At 39.4% G+C, this 18,088-nt stretch overlaps 1 protein-coding gene across 2 annotated transcripts in view; it reads right to left on the bottom strand.

Moving 5' to 3' along the window:
- The window catches only part of rin1b (Ras and Rab interactor 1b), a 61,745-nt gene that overhangs the window by 14,842 nt on the left and 28,815 nt on the right, over nucleotides 1-18,088 (bottom strand). For both annotated transcript variants that reach the window (XM_059354952.1, XM_059354953.1), the window contains exons 5-9: nucleotides 16,615-16,706; nucleotides 13,216-13,397; nucleotides 10,921-11,199; nucleotides 9,142-9,691; nucleotides 929-1,237 (exon numbers count right to left, since the gene is read on the bottom strand). In XM_059354952.1, the coding sequence (XP_059210935.1) occupies nucleotides 929-1,237; nucleotides 9,142-9,691; nucleotides 10,921-11,199; nucleotides 13,216-13,397; nucleotides 16,615-16,706 (1,412 nt within the window). The remainder of the gene's footprint in view (nucleotides 1-928; nucleotides 1,238-9,141; nucleotides 9,692-10,920; nucleotides 11,200-13,215; nucleotides 13,398-16,614; nucleotides 16,707-18,088) is intronic.

Below are 18,088 nucleotides of genomic sequence, written 5' to 3' on the forward strand. Positions count from 1 at the left end.
GTATTTAGAGTCCTGAGAGAAAGAAAAATCAGTTTTCAGTTATAATTTTGTTTTGTTAAGGCGACAAATCTGTGCAAATCTGATAACTTTCAGATGACAAAAATCCTTCATATGGTTAAAACATATTAGAGTTGGAGGGGAAAAGTCGATACAGTATAGTATCTATATATTTTTCGTGGCAATATTATATCGATTCATGTCCGTCAAGTATCGATATTTAGCGTTCCGACTGCTGCCGTTTTTGTGGAGGCTGTTGCAGGCTCACTTTTAGGAATATACTGGAGATACTGATACTGAAACTAGAAGATCTAAGGAATCTATAGACACCATGTGCGTCAGGATATCGTGTTGGGAAGTTGTTGAAATAACGCTGCAAAGTTAAGCCTTTTTTATGTTTCAATCCAAAAAATTCAGAGCAGCGAAACTTAAAGTTGAGGAAAGTTTAATAAAATGCTGCAGTTGTTGTCGTCCAAACATGTTTGATATCAGTTCAGTTCAGTTTGACTGAATACTTTGTTGGTCGGTCTGTGGGTTTGACTCTCATTGTGGAGAAATAAAAAGTCTGAAGTGAGATGAACAGACTGAGAATTCCCTCTAATTGGTAAAAAAACAATACTATCGGGATAAAATCGTATCGTGGGGCCTCTGGTGATTCACACCTCTAAATCATATCGGGAAAAAGTCACCCAAATCTAAAAAGTGTATTGTAAAAATGTGGATTAAAACTGGATAAGAAGTCAATTTCTGACAGTTTCTAGCTGACAAGACGTATGCACAAAGAGGATATGATGCTATCGGCAGACAACCTATAATAGTAAAACCAAAGTACACAACCAAACAGTGGTCTATTCATTTTTAGACTTTGTAATTCAGAAAAAGTTCGTTATTGTACCTTTAAAATCCAATAAAATGAGGTAAAATGTCTCACCATGTAGGGACCCCATGGCCTTGTGGACACACTTGCACACCTGCAGCAGCAGCAGCACCTTGTCGATGGGCGAGTGCGTCCGCTGCATCAGGATCAGCTTCTGCCTCACCCGCTCCACCTCGCGGCTGTCGGGAACGCCCGTCCGCACGCCGAGCCGCTCCATGGCGGCGTCCCCCTTCAGGCGGATCATGTTCTGGGTGAGGCGCTGGGTGGTGCCGTCCTGATTGTGCGACGCCACCAGAGCTTTGTCCAGGTGGGACCTCAGAGGCCTGAGCACGCAGGAGAACATGGCCCGCTCCAGCGCCAGGTCTGAGGACAAGAGGGAGGGAGGGGGGGCACGGTGAGGATCGGACTGAAACATTTCTATACGACTGGGAGGAAGTTTAAAGATTAAACCATGTTAAATGTCTAGATATCAGCTCTTAAATTAAACTCTTATCAGCTATTTTTGTTGTTAGCATTATATTTGTCCAAATAAATGTACCTTTATTTATACCAGGCATTAAAATGAAAAAGGATGAAGAAAAGAAAAAGGGTGGTCCAAAATTTTTTCCATGATTGTATATGCACAATATGAACAAAAAATAATAAAAGTCTTACGGCTAGATTTTGACTGAGCAGTGTTGGTGTAAGTCATAATTTGTATAATTTGTTTACTTTTCTAAGACCAATGTCATGATTGAGAAGTTGTATTTGTCCATTAAATATTATTTCTAATACACTTTAATCTGGTAAATGTAATAGTGCTTTTATTTTGAAGGCTAAGCTAAGTTCCTTGAAGAGTCTCATGAGCCGGTTGCACAAAACGTTAAAAAGTAAAAAGTGAATTGTTTATTTTAACAGACTTTAAGTGGACATGCAACTTAAAAGACTGAAGATTTCTCCCCTTTTGCAGCATGCAAAACTTTGTGAAATGTTATGTGAAGTAAACATGGTCTAACTTTTATTTTCTTGACAATCATGAGTTTTCCCATTGGATTTGGAAAAGAAGTGCCAAATAAACCAGGTCTGAGGACAAGAGCGAGGGGGGGCATGGTGAGGAAAGGACTGAAACATTTCTATACGACTGAGAGGAAGTTTTTCTGCACACACAGATTTGCTTGTGAGGTTTATTTAAGTGGTCATTTGCAGGTAGAGAAATGTGTCTGCATATCTAGAGGAGCTGGCAAGAGGCCCAGACAGGTACGCTGCTGGTGCAATTGAATTATTAGAGCGAATGAAGTGTCAGCAGTGAAAATGGAGTCACTCTTCCACTTGAAGAAAATAGAAATGATTAAGTTGGAAAAGGCAGCTTTCGGACTGCAAAACACTGAGACAGAAAACGTTGGTCGTCAGTGCAAAAGTACTTAATGTCACTAATAAAAAAGGAAAGCAAAGAGAGAAAAAGGAGAAGCAAAGCAAGCATTGATTTTCTTATTGTTTGCATTCGTAATTAAATCTTTGTAACCATTTTAACCAACAGAACACGCAATAAAAAAACAACAACACAAACATCTTGTGTTCATGTTATTTTTAAATTGTATTTTGACCCAAACACCAATTCTATTATACATACAGCTAGGAGACATTTTAAGAAGTTAATTAAAATAAAGATCACCTTTACTCCCTTGAAAACTTACTGAATACCAGGACTCCTACGTAAGAATAAAGATGGTTTATATTATGAATAATCCTTCTAAACTCCCGTTCTGGAAGACATTTACACCAAGGTTATTATAGTTAACGAAAATTAACCAAATAACGAAAACTAGATTTAAAAAAACATTTTTGTTAACCCTTTGATGCACAACATATGGACAACCCTCCTAATGCACAACATGGGTCAAAAATGACTGACTCATTCATCCAAATTTGATTTAAAATGAAATGACCTAATACTATAATAATAGTCATTTGTTTCAAATAGTTACTTTCCACACTCATATATTTAATATATTTAACATGTTTATGTATCATTTTGTCACACATACAGTGTATCTGGAAGGTTTTCACAGCACTTCACTTTTCCCACATTTTTTTATGTTTCAGCCTTATTCCAAAATTGATTAAATTCACTTTTCCTTAAAATTATACACACAATACCCCATAATGAAATTTTTGACCCATGTTGTGCATTAGAAGCGTAGTGATAATAAAAGGGTTTTTATGCAAAAAGTAAGAAATGAAAAACAAAAAATTAGGATGTATGATAATCAAAAACAAATTGATTGAGGAAAACCTGGAATACTGAATGATGAAATTAATTTATTGCAAAGATATAGAAAATTAAAAACTCAGTCGGGTCACTTTAGACCCATGTTGTGCATCATAGGGTTAACTGAAATTAAAATAAAAAACTGAAACTTGTATTGTGCGGTTACAACATGAACTAAAACAAACTACAATTATAGTGAAAATGTCCTTTATTTTAGTCTTTGTTAACTTTTTTTCATACATAAGCCTGTTGGAGCCCGGTTGAAATGATCTATTTAATCTATTTTTCATCATCATACGAGTTAATAACCTTATTGGGGCTGAAATGGATAAGGCAAAAGAAATAAGGCAAATTTATTGTGACCTTTCTGAATCTTGCACCCAACAAATACCCCATTACAAAAAAACTAAAACTAACACTAAAACTAGTAAAAATCAGACTAAAACTAAGCATTTAAATATAAATAAATAATATCAATAAAAACTAACAAACGCACTCTAAAAACGAATTAAAACTAACCAAATTTGAAAACAAAACTAATGAAAAATCCAAAACTATTATAACCTTGATTCACACAACATAAGAAAGGTAGCCAATTGTGAAATGGCTGCGTAAGTGTCTTAAAGGAACACTCCACCGTTTTTTCATATTAAAACATGTTATTCGGTCAAGTAAGACGAGTTGATACAGACCTCTTGCGTCTCAATGCGTGCACTCACTCGCCCTGGCGCGCGGAGCTACTTGGCTAGCACTTAGCTTAGCCCAGTTCATTCATTAGGATCCAAACAGATGGACAGTTAGAAGCGACCAAACTCCTCCACGTTTTCCCTATTTAAATACAGCTACACGAGTAGTTAAACGACCAAGTATGGCGACACAAAATAAAACGTGGCGCTTTTCTAAGCGGATAAAAAGGATAACTATAATGTATGGCGGAATAGCACTTGGGAGCACTTCGACTCGGCGCAGTAATATCATCACTCCTGAAAAATCTTCTCCCCCTCCCTCTCTGTGAAACATAACGGCACTATATACCTTCTGCTTGTTATCGCAACCCTTTAAGATGCACGTTATAACCATGATTGTTCACAAATATCTTCCTACAACCTGATACTTCGTCAGCTCTGCTCATACTACTACTCCTGGTGCAGCTCACGTTGGTTCTGTTGACGGAAGTGAGAGGGAGCGGAAGTGAGAGGGAGAGGGAGAGGGAGGGGGAGAAGATTTTTCAGGAGTGATGATATTACTGCGCCGAGTCGAAGTGCTCCCAAGTGCTATTCCGCCATACATTATAGTTATCCTTTTTATCCGCTCAGAAAAGCGCCACGTTTTATTTTGTGTCGCCATACTTGGTCGTTTAACTACTCGTGTAGCTGTATTTAAATAGGGAAAACGTGGAGGAGTTTGGTCGCTTCTAACTGTCCATCTGTTTGGATCCTAATGAATGAACTGGGCTAAGCTAAGTGCTAGCTAAGTGGCGCCGCGCGCCAGGGCGATTGAGTGCACGCATTGAGACGCAAGAGGTCTGTATCAACTCGTCTTACTTGACCGAATAACATGTTTTAATATGAAAAAACGGTGGAGTGTTCCTTTAAGAAAAAAAAAGAAAAAAACAAGTTGCAGTCTCGAAAAGTTGAAAAAACACTTTCTGGTGCAGACTTGACAAAAGTAAATATTCCATCTTTCCCAAAAGGTAGAACTTCTTGCTGTGCTGCTGTGTTGGATTGCATCAGACTGAACAGACATTTTTTCCACCTCAAGTCTAGAAAGCTGAAGTGTAAGTAACTGTAATCAGACTGTAATCCTGCAGGACTCTTCTCATGAAGTGACTCTTCACCACAGAACCAAGTTCACACAGGGGAAAAATAGTTGTTAGGCCCTTATAAACCCTGTTTATCCTCCTCCCTGTACAGTGTTTACAGTTTCTCTATGCGGGCATCACACCTGGCTCCAGCTCTACTCTGTGACCATTTTATTAATATAGGAAGATGCAACATACAGTCATGGAAAAACATATTAGACCATCCTTGTTTTCTCTAATTTATTGTTCATTTTAATGCCTGGTACAACTAAAGGTACATTTGTTTGGACAAATATAATGATGACAACAAGAAAACCATGTTAAATTTCTAGATATCAGCTCTTAAATTAAACTCTTATCAGCTATTTTTGTTGTTAGCTTTATATTTGTCCAAATAAATGTACCTTTACTCGTACCAGGCATTAAAATGAAAAAGGATGAAGAAAAGAAAAAGGGTGGTCCAATATTTTTTTCCATGACTGTATAAGCACAATATGAACAAAAAATAATAAAAGTCTTACAGCTAGATTTTGACTGAGCAGTGTTGGTGTAAGTCATAATTTGTATAATTTGTTTACTTTTCTAAGACCAATGTCATGATTGAGAAGTTGTATTTGTCCTTTAAATATTCTTTCGAATACACTTTAATCTGGCAAATGAAATAGTGCTTTTATTTTGAAGGCCGGTTGCACAAAAACGTTAAAAAGTAAAAAAGTGAATTGTTTATTTTAACAGACTTAAAGTGGACATGCAACTTAAAAGACTGAAGACTACTCCCCTTTTGCAGCATGCAAAACTTCGTGAAATGTTATGTGAAGTAAACATGGTCTAACTTTTATTTTCTTGACAATAATGAGTTTTCCCATTGGATTTGGAAAAAATAAACCAGCAGCAAGAAAGCCACTTGTGTCTGCCTGTGCTTATAGTTGGACCATTTCGGTTGATATTTTCTATGTTTTTAGTTAAAGGTTTGGTGCGTAGGATTTAGTGATATCTAGCGGTGAGGTTGCAGATTGAAACCAGCTGAATGTCCCTTTCATTGCCCCTCCTGTGTGCACAGAATTTAAAATTAACAATAAATTGAAGAAAACAATGGTCTAATTATTTTTTCCATGACTGTAGCTGCTGTAAATGAGATTTAAAAAAAAAATCTTGTTGAGCCCCCCCCCTCTGGGATCTGGTTGAGCCCCAAATGTCTAAAAGTCTGGCTCCGTCCCTGCTGCCATCAGGCTAAAACAAGTCTATCTTCCTTAGCACCTGAAAGCTAACAGTGTGGAGATACAGTTTTATTTTTGGCCTGACAACAGTGAGATGTAATACACAAACTCGTGGACATGCTACACATGCATGCTCTCACACGTGGAACACACACACACACACACACACACACACACACACACACACACACACACACACACACACACACACTGAGTGATTCTCCTGCAGTCAGTGGGCAGTCCTGACTAAGTGGGTAACAATTCTCCAGTGCACACTGTTTTCCACTCATCATCAATATCCTCCTCTCTCTCCTCTCCATCCTTCATGTTTCCCTCCTGTATAATCCCCTAACACCCCCCCTCCCTATCTAACTTACTATATCATTCCCCCTTGTGATTAATCATTCACGCCCTCCGTGCTCTGTGTCTCTACCTCCCTCTTCTCACCCCTCCCAGCATCCCTCTCTCTTCCACCAGCTCTGGAGAGTAACCGATTACATGTAGTGCGATTACAGTCTGAAAAAACACACACCTCTCTGGCTCTTACTCACTCACAGATCTGACTGGTAACTGATTACATCTCCAAAGTATCCTGCCTATTTCCATCCCTCCCTCCCACCCTCCTCTGAATCGTGCTGCTCTTCAAGTGAGCGTGGGACTGTGATATCTTTTTATGATAAACGAGGGGGAGAAAAAAAAAATGCAAATGCCTCCCACCGACGCAATGCGAGATAAATCAGAATCAGTGCGCAGGAAGGAAGGATGGGAGGAAGGAAGGCAGCGGCCGACCGACCGCTCTCTCTCTCTCTCTCTCTCTCTCTCTCTCTCTCTCTCTCTCTCTCTCTCTCTCTCTCTCTCTCTCTCTCTCTCTCTCTCTCTCCCCTGAAGCCTCTGCACTGCCAGGCAACCATCCATCATCACACATTTACACACACCTGCAAACACACACTCGGCCGCACACAAAGGAGCCCAAAAAAAAAAAGAAAAAGGAAAAAAAAAAAGACAAACCTACGCACAGGACTGTGTCAAAAGATCTAACTCGAATCCTTCCAAAGTATCGCCCTGCGATGTCTTTACAATAACGAGAAGAATCACACTTTGAATGCAATGGATGCGTCGGGCAGGGCTTTCCTAATGCTGTTTTCTAAATAACAGAGACAATATGAGCTCTAGTGAATGAGGCTCGCCCCCCCACGCAAACTACTTTGTGTTGACAGTGCCTTTCACTGGAGCCTGGGCAGCCCACCATTTATGAGAAAAGGCTGTCTGTTTCCATAGACCTGCGTCCTCTGGCACTGTGCTCTATTGAATCAGTGTTAATATAGTACAGTTTTTTTTTTCTCTCTCTCTTTTCTTCACATTTCTCTCCCTCCTCCAGTCCCCTGCTGCACTCACTGTCTCCTCGTTTTGATGTGATAAACTCATCACGCATACGAGAAATTCACAAGGTCGAAGAGATCGAGCTCAGAATGTAATCCGGCACAGTCAGCGAAATCCAGTTGAATTATAACACTCGGTGATTTACTTTCTCTCCCGATAAAATAAAAATTGGAATAAAAATAAAAATAAATATGTGTTTTACTTCAACTGGGGACACTTTGTAATATGGTAATACTTTAAAGGAGCTTAAAGGGATAGTTTGGAGTCTTTGAGGCGGAGTTGTATGAGAAACTTATCCGTCAGTGTAGATGGAGGTCATTCTGCTGCCAGTTTTAAGATAAACAGGAAAACAGGCACTGAAGCAAAGCAATGTACTGCTGTCGACTACTGAGTATTTTACCCCCTAAAAAAGATCCCCAATACGACTTTAAGGCTGCTTTTAGGCCTCAGCTGTTTGATCCGCTTCAAAACAAACTGGTGTTTTTTGTTAGATATTCCGCTTGTTTTTTGCTGGTGTGAATGCTCAAACCAAAGAACCGAACTCTGGGCCGCTAAAAGACGGGGCTCTCGGTTCGCTTCCAAGTGCACCAGAGTTCAGTTCTCTGCTGGTGAGAACGCAGTCTGAACCAAAGAAAGGAAGTGCTTCTCCAAACTGGGGGTGTACCGGCGCCATCTACTGTAGGTAATACACTCACTGTGGATAAGTACTATCCCTTTAAGAAGTTGTAACTAAGGGCAGTAATAATGTTAAAACCTGGGAAACGCTTCTTCATCTACATGTGAAAATGTGCAGATGTTATGTCTGAGATGTTCATGTGGCTGTTTATATTCTAATTCTGTCCAGTTTAGTCATGCTGGATCATTTTGAACCTGCCTTCTGACAGGACTTTGGATCAACCGATCAGGCACAAGATGGCACGAGTCAGGCCAAGTCTACTCCACTCCAGGATTAAGACCTCCTACATCAGTGATTCCCAACCTTTTTCTTGAGGGACCCACATTTTTACCATTGTAAACTTTGGCGACCCCCCTCTTGGGGGCTAGCTCGCCGAGTTTTCGCCACACAGTGATGTGACACATATCTTTGTAAGCAGTAATATGTAATAATTTCGGTTTTAAGAGGTTAAATTTACACGTATATGCTAAATGACTTACTTTCGAAAAAAGCAAGACATTCACACTTGTCATGTGTTGTGAGTTTGTAAATTGGCTTTTTTCAAATTCATAGGTATAGATGTATATATATATTTTTTAAAGATTATTTTTTTGGTATTTTCCTGCTTTTTTATTGAAAGTGACAGATAGAAAGGGGGTGACAGAGGGGAGGACATGCGGCAAAGGGAGCACAGGCTGGATTCGAACCCGGCTCCGCCGCAGCAAGGACTCGGCCATAATGGTAAGCGCTCTACCAGTGTGAGCCACCGGAACGCCTCTAGATGTATATATTTAACCCATTAGATTTACTACATTCCTTAAAATCAAGAGGGCTTCGAGACCCCCCATGGATCTAGGGGGGTCGGGCCCCCCGGGTTGGGAATCACTGTCCTACATGACCGAAAACCATCTGAAAGACGTGCTACGATCAAAATATAATGTGTTTTACTTTGATGTGTTTGTTTACCTTTCTCGTTCTCCGGCACCAGGGTTTCGATGGGAGGCTCCAGCTCCCCGCTGTCCAGCAGGCAGCACTTGGCCTGGGACAGAAAGAGACGCAGACCCTGCAGGAGCTGCACGGAGGTGACGCGCGACGAGGACGAAGACGAGGAAGAGGAAGAAAGGGATTTGAGGACCTCTCTCTGTGCCAGGACGAAATCCTGAACCATGCCCCCGAAGATGGAGCGCCTGTCTCTGGACAGCTCCTCCACCAGCCGCGTCAGCCGCTTGTCGGGAGCGAAGAAACACACGAACGCCTCGCTCATGCGGTGCAGCCCGCCGCGCCCGCGAGAGCGCACTAGCGGCGGGCGCTGGTAGATGTCGCCTCGGGCTCGAGTCATGCTCTCAGGATCCGAATCCGAGTCGTTGTCTTCGTCCATGCTGCTGAAGGAGCTGCTGCTGTCCAGCTCCGCCAGGCACGGAGCCGGGCGGCGCTCCAGGGCCAGGACCGCCACCTCGATGCCCTCGGATTTGGCGGCCTGTTGGGGCTGTGGAGGCTCCTCCGCCTTTGCAGATGTCTTGACCGGGAAAGAATAAATAATGTTAAAGCATGAGAGGTGAGATCTGGTGGTGGGTAACTTTTAGAGGTTGGGGAAAAAATCGATAGAGCATAGTATCGCGATATTTTGCGTGGCAATATTATACCAATTCATGGCCGCCAAGTATCACGTTCCAATTACTTCCAATTAAGGCTGGGCGTTATATCGATATTAAAAATATATCGATATATTTTTAAATGTGATATGGATTTAAACCATATCACATCTATCGATATAGTTCAAAAATGCTTCTTTATCTATCTATGAATGCTGCCCTTACTAGGGTTTGTCATATTTAGTAAAACGATTGGCCCATTTTATTTCATAGGCTATTTTTATTTGAGATATTTTTTTATTTAAATGTGCACTTTATGGAGCTTTGATTTAAAAAAACAAAACAAGGTACTCCTTTTGTTATTTATGTATTATCATTATAATTATTATTATTATTATTATTTATGTTCACTTAAACGGTTTCAATAAAACTACTTGTGACATGTCATATTTGGCTTTGACTTTGACAGAATATTTGCTCTCACTGTGATAAAACTATCAGGATATATGTTGTATGTCAAAATTCAGCCTAAATATATTGGGATACGGGATATGACTTTTTGGTCCATATCGCCCAGCTCTACTTCCAATAACTTCACCGGTTGTTTTTCTTCGGAGGCTTTCGTGCTCACTTTTATGGATTATACTGGAGATAATGGTGTCAAATGAAACTAGAAGATCTAAGGACTCTATAGGCTGTATGTGCGTCAGGATATCATGTCGGGAAGTTGTTGACACGGAAAAAAAAATCGATACAGCATAGTATCGCGATATTTTGCGTGGCAATATTATATAGATTCATGGCCGCCAAGTATCGGTATTTAGCGTTCAGGCGGCCGACGGTCCATCACTATTTTTGCAGTTGTTGTTTTTTTCTGAGGCCGTAGTGGGCTCACTTTTCGTGTCGGGAAGTTGTCGAAATAACGCTGCAAAGTTAGGCTTTTTTATGTTTCATAAAAAAAAAATTGAGAGCAGTGAAGCTTAAAGTTGGCGGCCCAATCGGAACTTGGGGCCTCTGCTGATTCACACCTCTAGTAATTTTCTAATCTTTGCATGAGATAAAAAAGCAAACAATTCCATTTAAAAATCATCAAACTAAACTTTCTTATATTCAGATGGTCTGAAAAACAAATAAAGATGCTGATGCGGATTACTTGTGGCACATAGACGGTCATCATGTCCTCTTCCTCTGCAGACCCAGGTGACACAGCGGGGGTCCTCCTCAGGACCCCTGCCCCGGCGTGAACTCTCCTCTGAGGGTTAGCCTTCTGCAGCCTCTCCGCCCCGCCGGGAAGCTCCAGTGACGAGGGGGGCGAGTAGGAGCCGATCCCCTCCAGGGACAGATTCATGGAGGACTCGGAGAGCCGGAGCCGCATGCTGCGCTTGAATCGGTGCCGTTTATTGGAGGCACTGTGGTTAATGAGTTGTGGCTGCTGCAGAGAAAAAAGAAAAAAAGTGGATTCAGTCGTTCAGAGCCGGGGGCCTTTTGATCGGTTTATTTTTCAAAGGGTATAAAGTGAAGTGTAAGGTGAACAGTGGTTATATGGATGGATTCAGAGACTTGTAATGGACTCAACTTTTGAGATTTTCAGAAGGTTGCCTGACTTTTCTTTAAAGGTTGTGAAGTTTAAATGAAGATAAACTGCTAAAAAATCACCAACACTTCACCTTCTGAGCCTCACTGTCAAGGCAGGACTGAAATGTGTTTTCTTTAAAAGATCCGCAAAAATACAACCTTCATCATAGAAAAAAAGAAACTAAAAACAGGCATCATCGTCGAAATTTGACCTTGAACGGATCATAGGTTACGAAACTTTACGTGTATGTCTCATTTAAAATGTCGCCAAAAATAAAGTGTTTGTAATAACTAGATCCTGTTAAAAACATTAAATTCTGCTCCTCAGCGACACTGTGAAGCCATGATTGATTCTGCTGAGAATGGTCACGTGACAAATATTCACTGAAGATCTGTTTACACAGAGCTGAGAGGAGAGGACAGGAGAGGCTGTTAAAATGCAAATAGTTCAATATGTATAGCATGTGGAGACACAATTTATTTTTTTCCAATGTCATGACACTTGTAGGCACTTGGAAAAGTGTTTTATATATAAATGAAATTTTATTCCAATTTAAAAAAAATAATTTATCAGAGAAATCCAACTTTTTAACTTATGTCATTATAAAGAAAAAATACATTTTTTTAGTTGTTCCCACTACCAGCCATGATTGTGCTGATTCCATAGAGCTGCAGGAGATTATATATCTATTTTACATATTGCAGTGAAATACAAGGCCACAGTGTGTAAAATGTTAAAAAGAGCAAAAGACACCCTGAAACGGCTTGTTGGGGTTCAGATAGTTGAAGCATGTGAACGTGTTTAAAAAAAAAAAAAAAACGCCAGCATGCACCTAAAAAACCCCCATAATATATCCACTTTAAATATTACAATAGCTTCTAAAAGAAGGTTGTTGAAAACCTCTATTCAAATGCCTGTTACAATAATTAAATAAAAAGACAATTTTGAGTTTTTCCAACTTCTAGCCATGATTGTTGTGGTTTTATTTATATTCTATATATTGCAGTGAAATACAAGGCCACAATGAGTAAAATGTAAAAAGAGCAAAAAGAAACTGGCTTGTTGGGTTCAGAGGGTTCATCCCTATTTGAGCTGTTCTCATATGAACTAATGAAGCAGTTGCTTTCCCTGTCAGACGCTCTTACTGACTCACTGATGCAGATAATGCCGTGGCCACGTAGCTGCTTCAAAATCTGGTCATAAACAACCCAGTCTCTTATTCCGTCTTGTGATTTCAGCCCTTACCAACGTACGTTACCATATATCAGGGGTGGGCAACCTTTACTAACTAAAGAGCAACTGTTGGCCAAAAAAAAAGATAAAATCGCTGAATGGAGCCGCAAACCTTATATTGAGCAAAAATTTAGAAAATTAAACAGCCTAATAAGTCTAAATTAGCCTACCAACATTATTAATAGTCAAATTGTGCATTTATTAATACAATTTTGAAAACTAGTCTATCTAGGGGAACTCAAAACTAAACTCAAAGTTGGCAAAACTTAAAGGTTAAGGCGCCGGGCCGGAGACTTTCGTAAGCTATGAAGCACATTTTAGTTGACTTAAATGTCAAAACTTTTTAAATATTAAAGATTAATATACTTTTTTTTTTTTTTTTTTTTTTTACAATTGAAGAATACAAATAGTTTTTGGTCTACACCATTGCTTAATTACATTTTTCATGTAAAAATATATATGTATTTTTTTTGTCTCAGCCACTGGGAGCCCCAGCAGGCGGCCTAAAGAGCCACATGAGGCTCTGGAGCCACAGGTTGACCACCCCTGCCATATATCATCTTCTTGATATTGAGGGTTGCAGAACTCGTGTGAAAGGGACTGTAGTGTCACAGAAAGCTCCCAACCATCACTACTGACCTTGCTGACCTCCAGCTGTAGGAAAAGCGGGTTGATGAAGCAGAGTTTTCCTGGTCTGCTCCGGGTCAGGAGGGTGTAGCGGTCCTGGGCCGCAGACGTCTGAGCCTGGCTGCTGCTGGTTGATGGGACCGGGTCCACCGGGCCGTTCTGGATCTCCGAAGCAGTCGGTGCGCTCCAGAATTCTAGTCGAGAGAGTTTGGATACAAAAGTTTTTCAGATGTACATACAATATTCACAGATATACTAACCGATAAATCTCATGTTTTCTGCAGCAATTCTGCAAATATTTATGTCAAAAACTACACAGAGAAGCTTTATTTTTCTCTTTTAGGCTTCTTAACTCTTGTGTTGTCTGAGGGGTCAAACAATGACCTGCGACTATGTTTAACAGCAGAGGAAACTCCCATAACGATCTTTTTTCAACTTGAAATTCGATCATTTTTCCTAGAATGACCCCAACATGAGAAAAAGTTAAACATTGCCTTTGTTCACATTTCCATGAAAGCTGTACACCAACAGGGGACAAATCTTGTCTTAGGTGTCAATTTTGACCCAGCAGCTATAAAAACCAACAACACAGAAAACATAAGAAACATGCATGTTTGAGTGCATGTAGACATGCACACTTGCTTAAAAATATGTTTACACACATGCAGTACCCTTAGCAACACAAATTAACCAATAAAATATTAAACTGATCAAACACAGTTTTTCTGCACTGTGAGAGGGAAAACCTCGATATCCACAAAGTTTGTAATGAGTGACTGGTTGTTGGTAGAGTCGGTTGGCCCCCAACCGAAGGGTTGGTGGTTCGATCCCTGACCATGGCAGCCTACATGTCGAAGTGTCCTTGAGCAAGATACTGAACCCCAAATTGCTCCCGATGCTGCGTTCATCCATGTGAGAATGAATTCCCAATGGTGGCAGGTGGGACCGTTTAGGGTAGCCTCTGCCACCAGTATGAATGTGTGTGTGAAAGGGTGAATGCGCGCAGTCTGTAGTGTAAAAGTGCTTTGAGTGCTCGCAAAGCGACTAGAAAAGCGTTATATAAGTGCAGGTCCATTTACCAAAAGTCAATGAAGTTTTTTTATATAACGGGGTTTTGTGATGGTGGGTCAATTTTGACCCTTAGGACAAGTGGTTAAGTCATGGTCACCTAACATATATATTTAAAAAAAAAATGCTCTTCTTCTTCTTTTCTTTTCTCTTCTTTAACATATAGCACTCCTGTAGCGATGACAGTTAGCTCTTAAAGTTCTGTACTTACTTGATTCCTGTGGTCTATGTCTAGTACCTTCAGGTTGAATGCACTTATTGTAAGTCGCTTTGGACAAAAGCGTCTGCTAAATGACATGTAATGTAATGTAAAAAAATGGTGCACACAACACAAGGGTTATCTCTTAAAAACTAGACGAGATAACATTTTCTCATTTTGCATAAAAACAGTCATCAAACAAAACACAAAAAGGCACAAAAATCAGTGGACGATGCAAGTTTCTGTGCAGACAGATTTTGCAGAACCGTGGTGAGAAGGAGCTGCAGTCAGTGACACACACACTGTGTCTTACTTCTGTCATTTTTAGCCATCTTGAAGTCACACCTCGCTCTCTGCTGCCGCGCTGCATCAGTACACATTACCGTGTTAAAATAGATGCAAGCTGGCAGTCACTACTGTAGACACTTGTTCCTTTACTTTCTCACAGACGCAATACGTTGCTGAGGAGAAGCTTTTTACAGAAGAGCTTCACTGTTTCCTCACAGCATCCAGAGCTGCCGGGTGGTGATGATTAGGGTGATATCCAGTTTGATAGTTATAAACACAGAAGAGTGTAAAAAACTTCTGGCAATATTTCTTGGCATGCTCGCTTTTTGATTGTTGGTTAGTCAAAGGGGAATGTGAACAGAGCATGAATTTTGACATTTGAGGCTAATGTGTAGGCCTGTCACGATAACTGAGCCACAGCCGCCCAGTGTGAAGTCCACACGTCTGAGAATTGATCTTAGACTATTGTATCGATGCCTGGAGCTGATCAAACTCTTTGGTGTTTTGTTTTTTACACCCTGCAATCGTGAAATTCTTCAAACAGAATACTAGCCAAGGATATTAAATGTCTCTTAAATGTTAAATCTTCTGCTGTTTACTGTTATCCTGCTGGACACCGGAGCGTCAGCGTCTCCTTCACCAGCGGTGCTGCCCGAATAGAAACATTTCCAATCAGCGCTGCCACACACTCCTCTCACTAGGACATCATTATTAGTAAATGTAAAGAGGTGAATAATATCTCTCCATCATAATAATAGCAATATTCAGATTTTATATAGATTATTCGGCTTTATATATCACGATGTATGAATGAATTACTCAAACCTCGCCGGGAGTTTAATGGTCTGCTACTCTGCTGACAGCACCACTGATTTCCTTCTTTTTCACTTTTTATGCTGCCAAACAAAACCAGTTTGTTGTGTTGGTGCTGTTGAACGTCAGCATTTCACTTTCTGACTGAGAAATTCCTCTTCTTTTGGATTAATAATAATGATTACAATAATTTTGGTCAACATGATCATTTAACAGAATTACTAGTTGGCTTTGAAATCACACATTTATTCCTTATTATATTATTATTATTCCATATTACTTTTACAAAAAGCTTTTCTTGGAATTTTTTGAACTATAAATATAAAATCTAACTGAAAAACGAATATAAAATAAATGTAAAAAAAAGAAATAAATCACTTATTAATTATATATAATATATATTTGAATAACTAGTACAAAATAATAATAAAATAATAAATAAATATATTTTTTATGTGCTGCAACCTGAGCCCACTTCCATGACCTACTGAGAAATACTAAATACAAACATTCAATATATAACAAATGAAGAAAAATAAATCAGACCAAAATAATTTAGATCAAGTATGTATATTCACCTTATTCAGACAGACAGACAGAAGACAAAACAAGAGCATCACTGTGAAACAGAATGTGATACAATAATCGTTTTATCTTGTTTTCATCATTTTTGAAAGCCAAAATCAAAAATGAAAATCCTCGATTACTTATTGAGTTCATTGTGAAAAAGACGAGAAGTCGTCATCCATGTACTGAGGAAGTCTGGTCCACTGGGTCAGTGATCTGTTTTACGTCTCTTCTAAAAAACATACTTTTATCTTGGAGCCTTTCCTGATTTTACATGAACTTTAACTTTCCTTAACTGTCTTTTAGTTGCACATAATGTTGTCATTTTCTTATTAGACTGATTTGGTAATTCTACACTAAAATTACTTTTATCTGTTGATTTTTATTTCTGTTTTAAATTAGCCTTTGTAAAGCACTTTGTAACGTGTTATGAAAAGTGCTCTGTAAATAAAGATTATTATTTTTTTTATCATTACCTTGTCCCATGTGTGAGATGGCCTCCAGCTGCCTGTGTGTCGAGGCCTGAGCGATGGCCTCTGGTAGCTGCAGCGGGAAGGGCAACACATCTCTGCAGACGAGAGAAAACATCAACACAGAAATCAATTCAAGTAAACTCTGAGCATGTGTGGACACGAGGTGTCCAGAGGCTGAATGATGTCAGGTACACTGGATGGCCAAATGTAAGTGAACTTAGGGTTGGGCGATATGGCCTTTAAAGAATATCCTGATATTTTAAGGTATTTTTGTGATAATGATATTCTTGACAATATTACAAAATACTGAAAAATATATAGAAAATATGATTTATTTTTAGTCTGTATAAATAAATAAAAATCGTACAACAAAATAAAAATAAAAATAAACAATAAATCTAAAATGTATGCAAATCTCAACAGTTGCCAAGTACAAAAAAAAAATACTCTTGACTGTAAGTATTATCAAATAATAAAAATAAACATCTAGGGGGTCCGGGAGCATGCCCTTCCCCCGGGAGATGATTTGGTACATTTTTTTTTTTTTAAAGATAATTTTTTTGGCATTTTTTTGCTTTATTGATAGTGATAGATAGAAAGGGGGTGATAGAGGGGAAGACATGCGGCAAAGGGAGCTCAGGCCGGATTCGAACCAGGCTCCGCCGCAGCAAGGACTCAGCCTTAGTGGTAAGCGATCTACCAGTGTGAGCCACCGGGACGCCCCAGATTTGGTACATTTTTAAGTAAAATGGATCAATCCTGAGCACTTTGAGAGCTAAATGAGAGCAAACACCTGAAATAACATTTTTCACAGTCGGGAGATACCGTATTATAGAATCTTTATTATCCTAATATGACATTTTAAATTGCTGTTAACATGCTTTCCATGCTTTTCACATGGAGTAGCTAGCCAGTGTGGATAATAGCTGGCTAGGGGGTCCGGGGGAATGCCCCCGTTGAAATTTTTTTTTCCATAAAAGCCCACATTTGGTGCCTCTCACACATTTTAATGCCATTATTCCATTATATACATTGATTTTAATGATTGCATATTTTAATGAATTATTTTAAAGGAGAATATGAGTCCTTTATTTTGACAGTCTTCTTGTCAATTCTGCGGTGGATTCTATTAACACACTGTGCTCTTATTTTGAAAGCTGCATATGTTTAGTGAAAGGTAATTAAGAATGAGTCGCTTTTTGTGATTAAAACCCCTATGTGAATTTTTGCACATCTCCACTACACTTTGCATGGACATACTTTAAAATGAAGATGCAGAGTGTTTGCTCTATGTGCTAACAGATATATAGAATCTGTCTCAGCTTAATAGAATGAATGAAAATGGCAAATTACTTGCTGAGACAAATATAGTTTGCTTATACAATAAACAATTGTTAAATATAACTTCCACAAGGCTGCTCCCAGCAGACAAACCTGGCAATTCATATTCCTCACAGCTGCAGTGAAGCTCTAGCTG

This window comes from Centropristis striata, chromosome 17, assembly GCF_030273125.1.
Source record: "Centropristis striata isolate RG_2023a ecotype Rhode Island chromosome 17, C.striata_1.0, whole genome shotgun sequence".
In the NCBI taxonomy this organism is placed as follows: Eukaryota; Metazoa; Chordata; class Actinopteri; order Perciformes; family Serranidae; genus Centropristis; species Centropristis striata.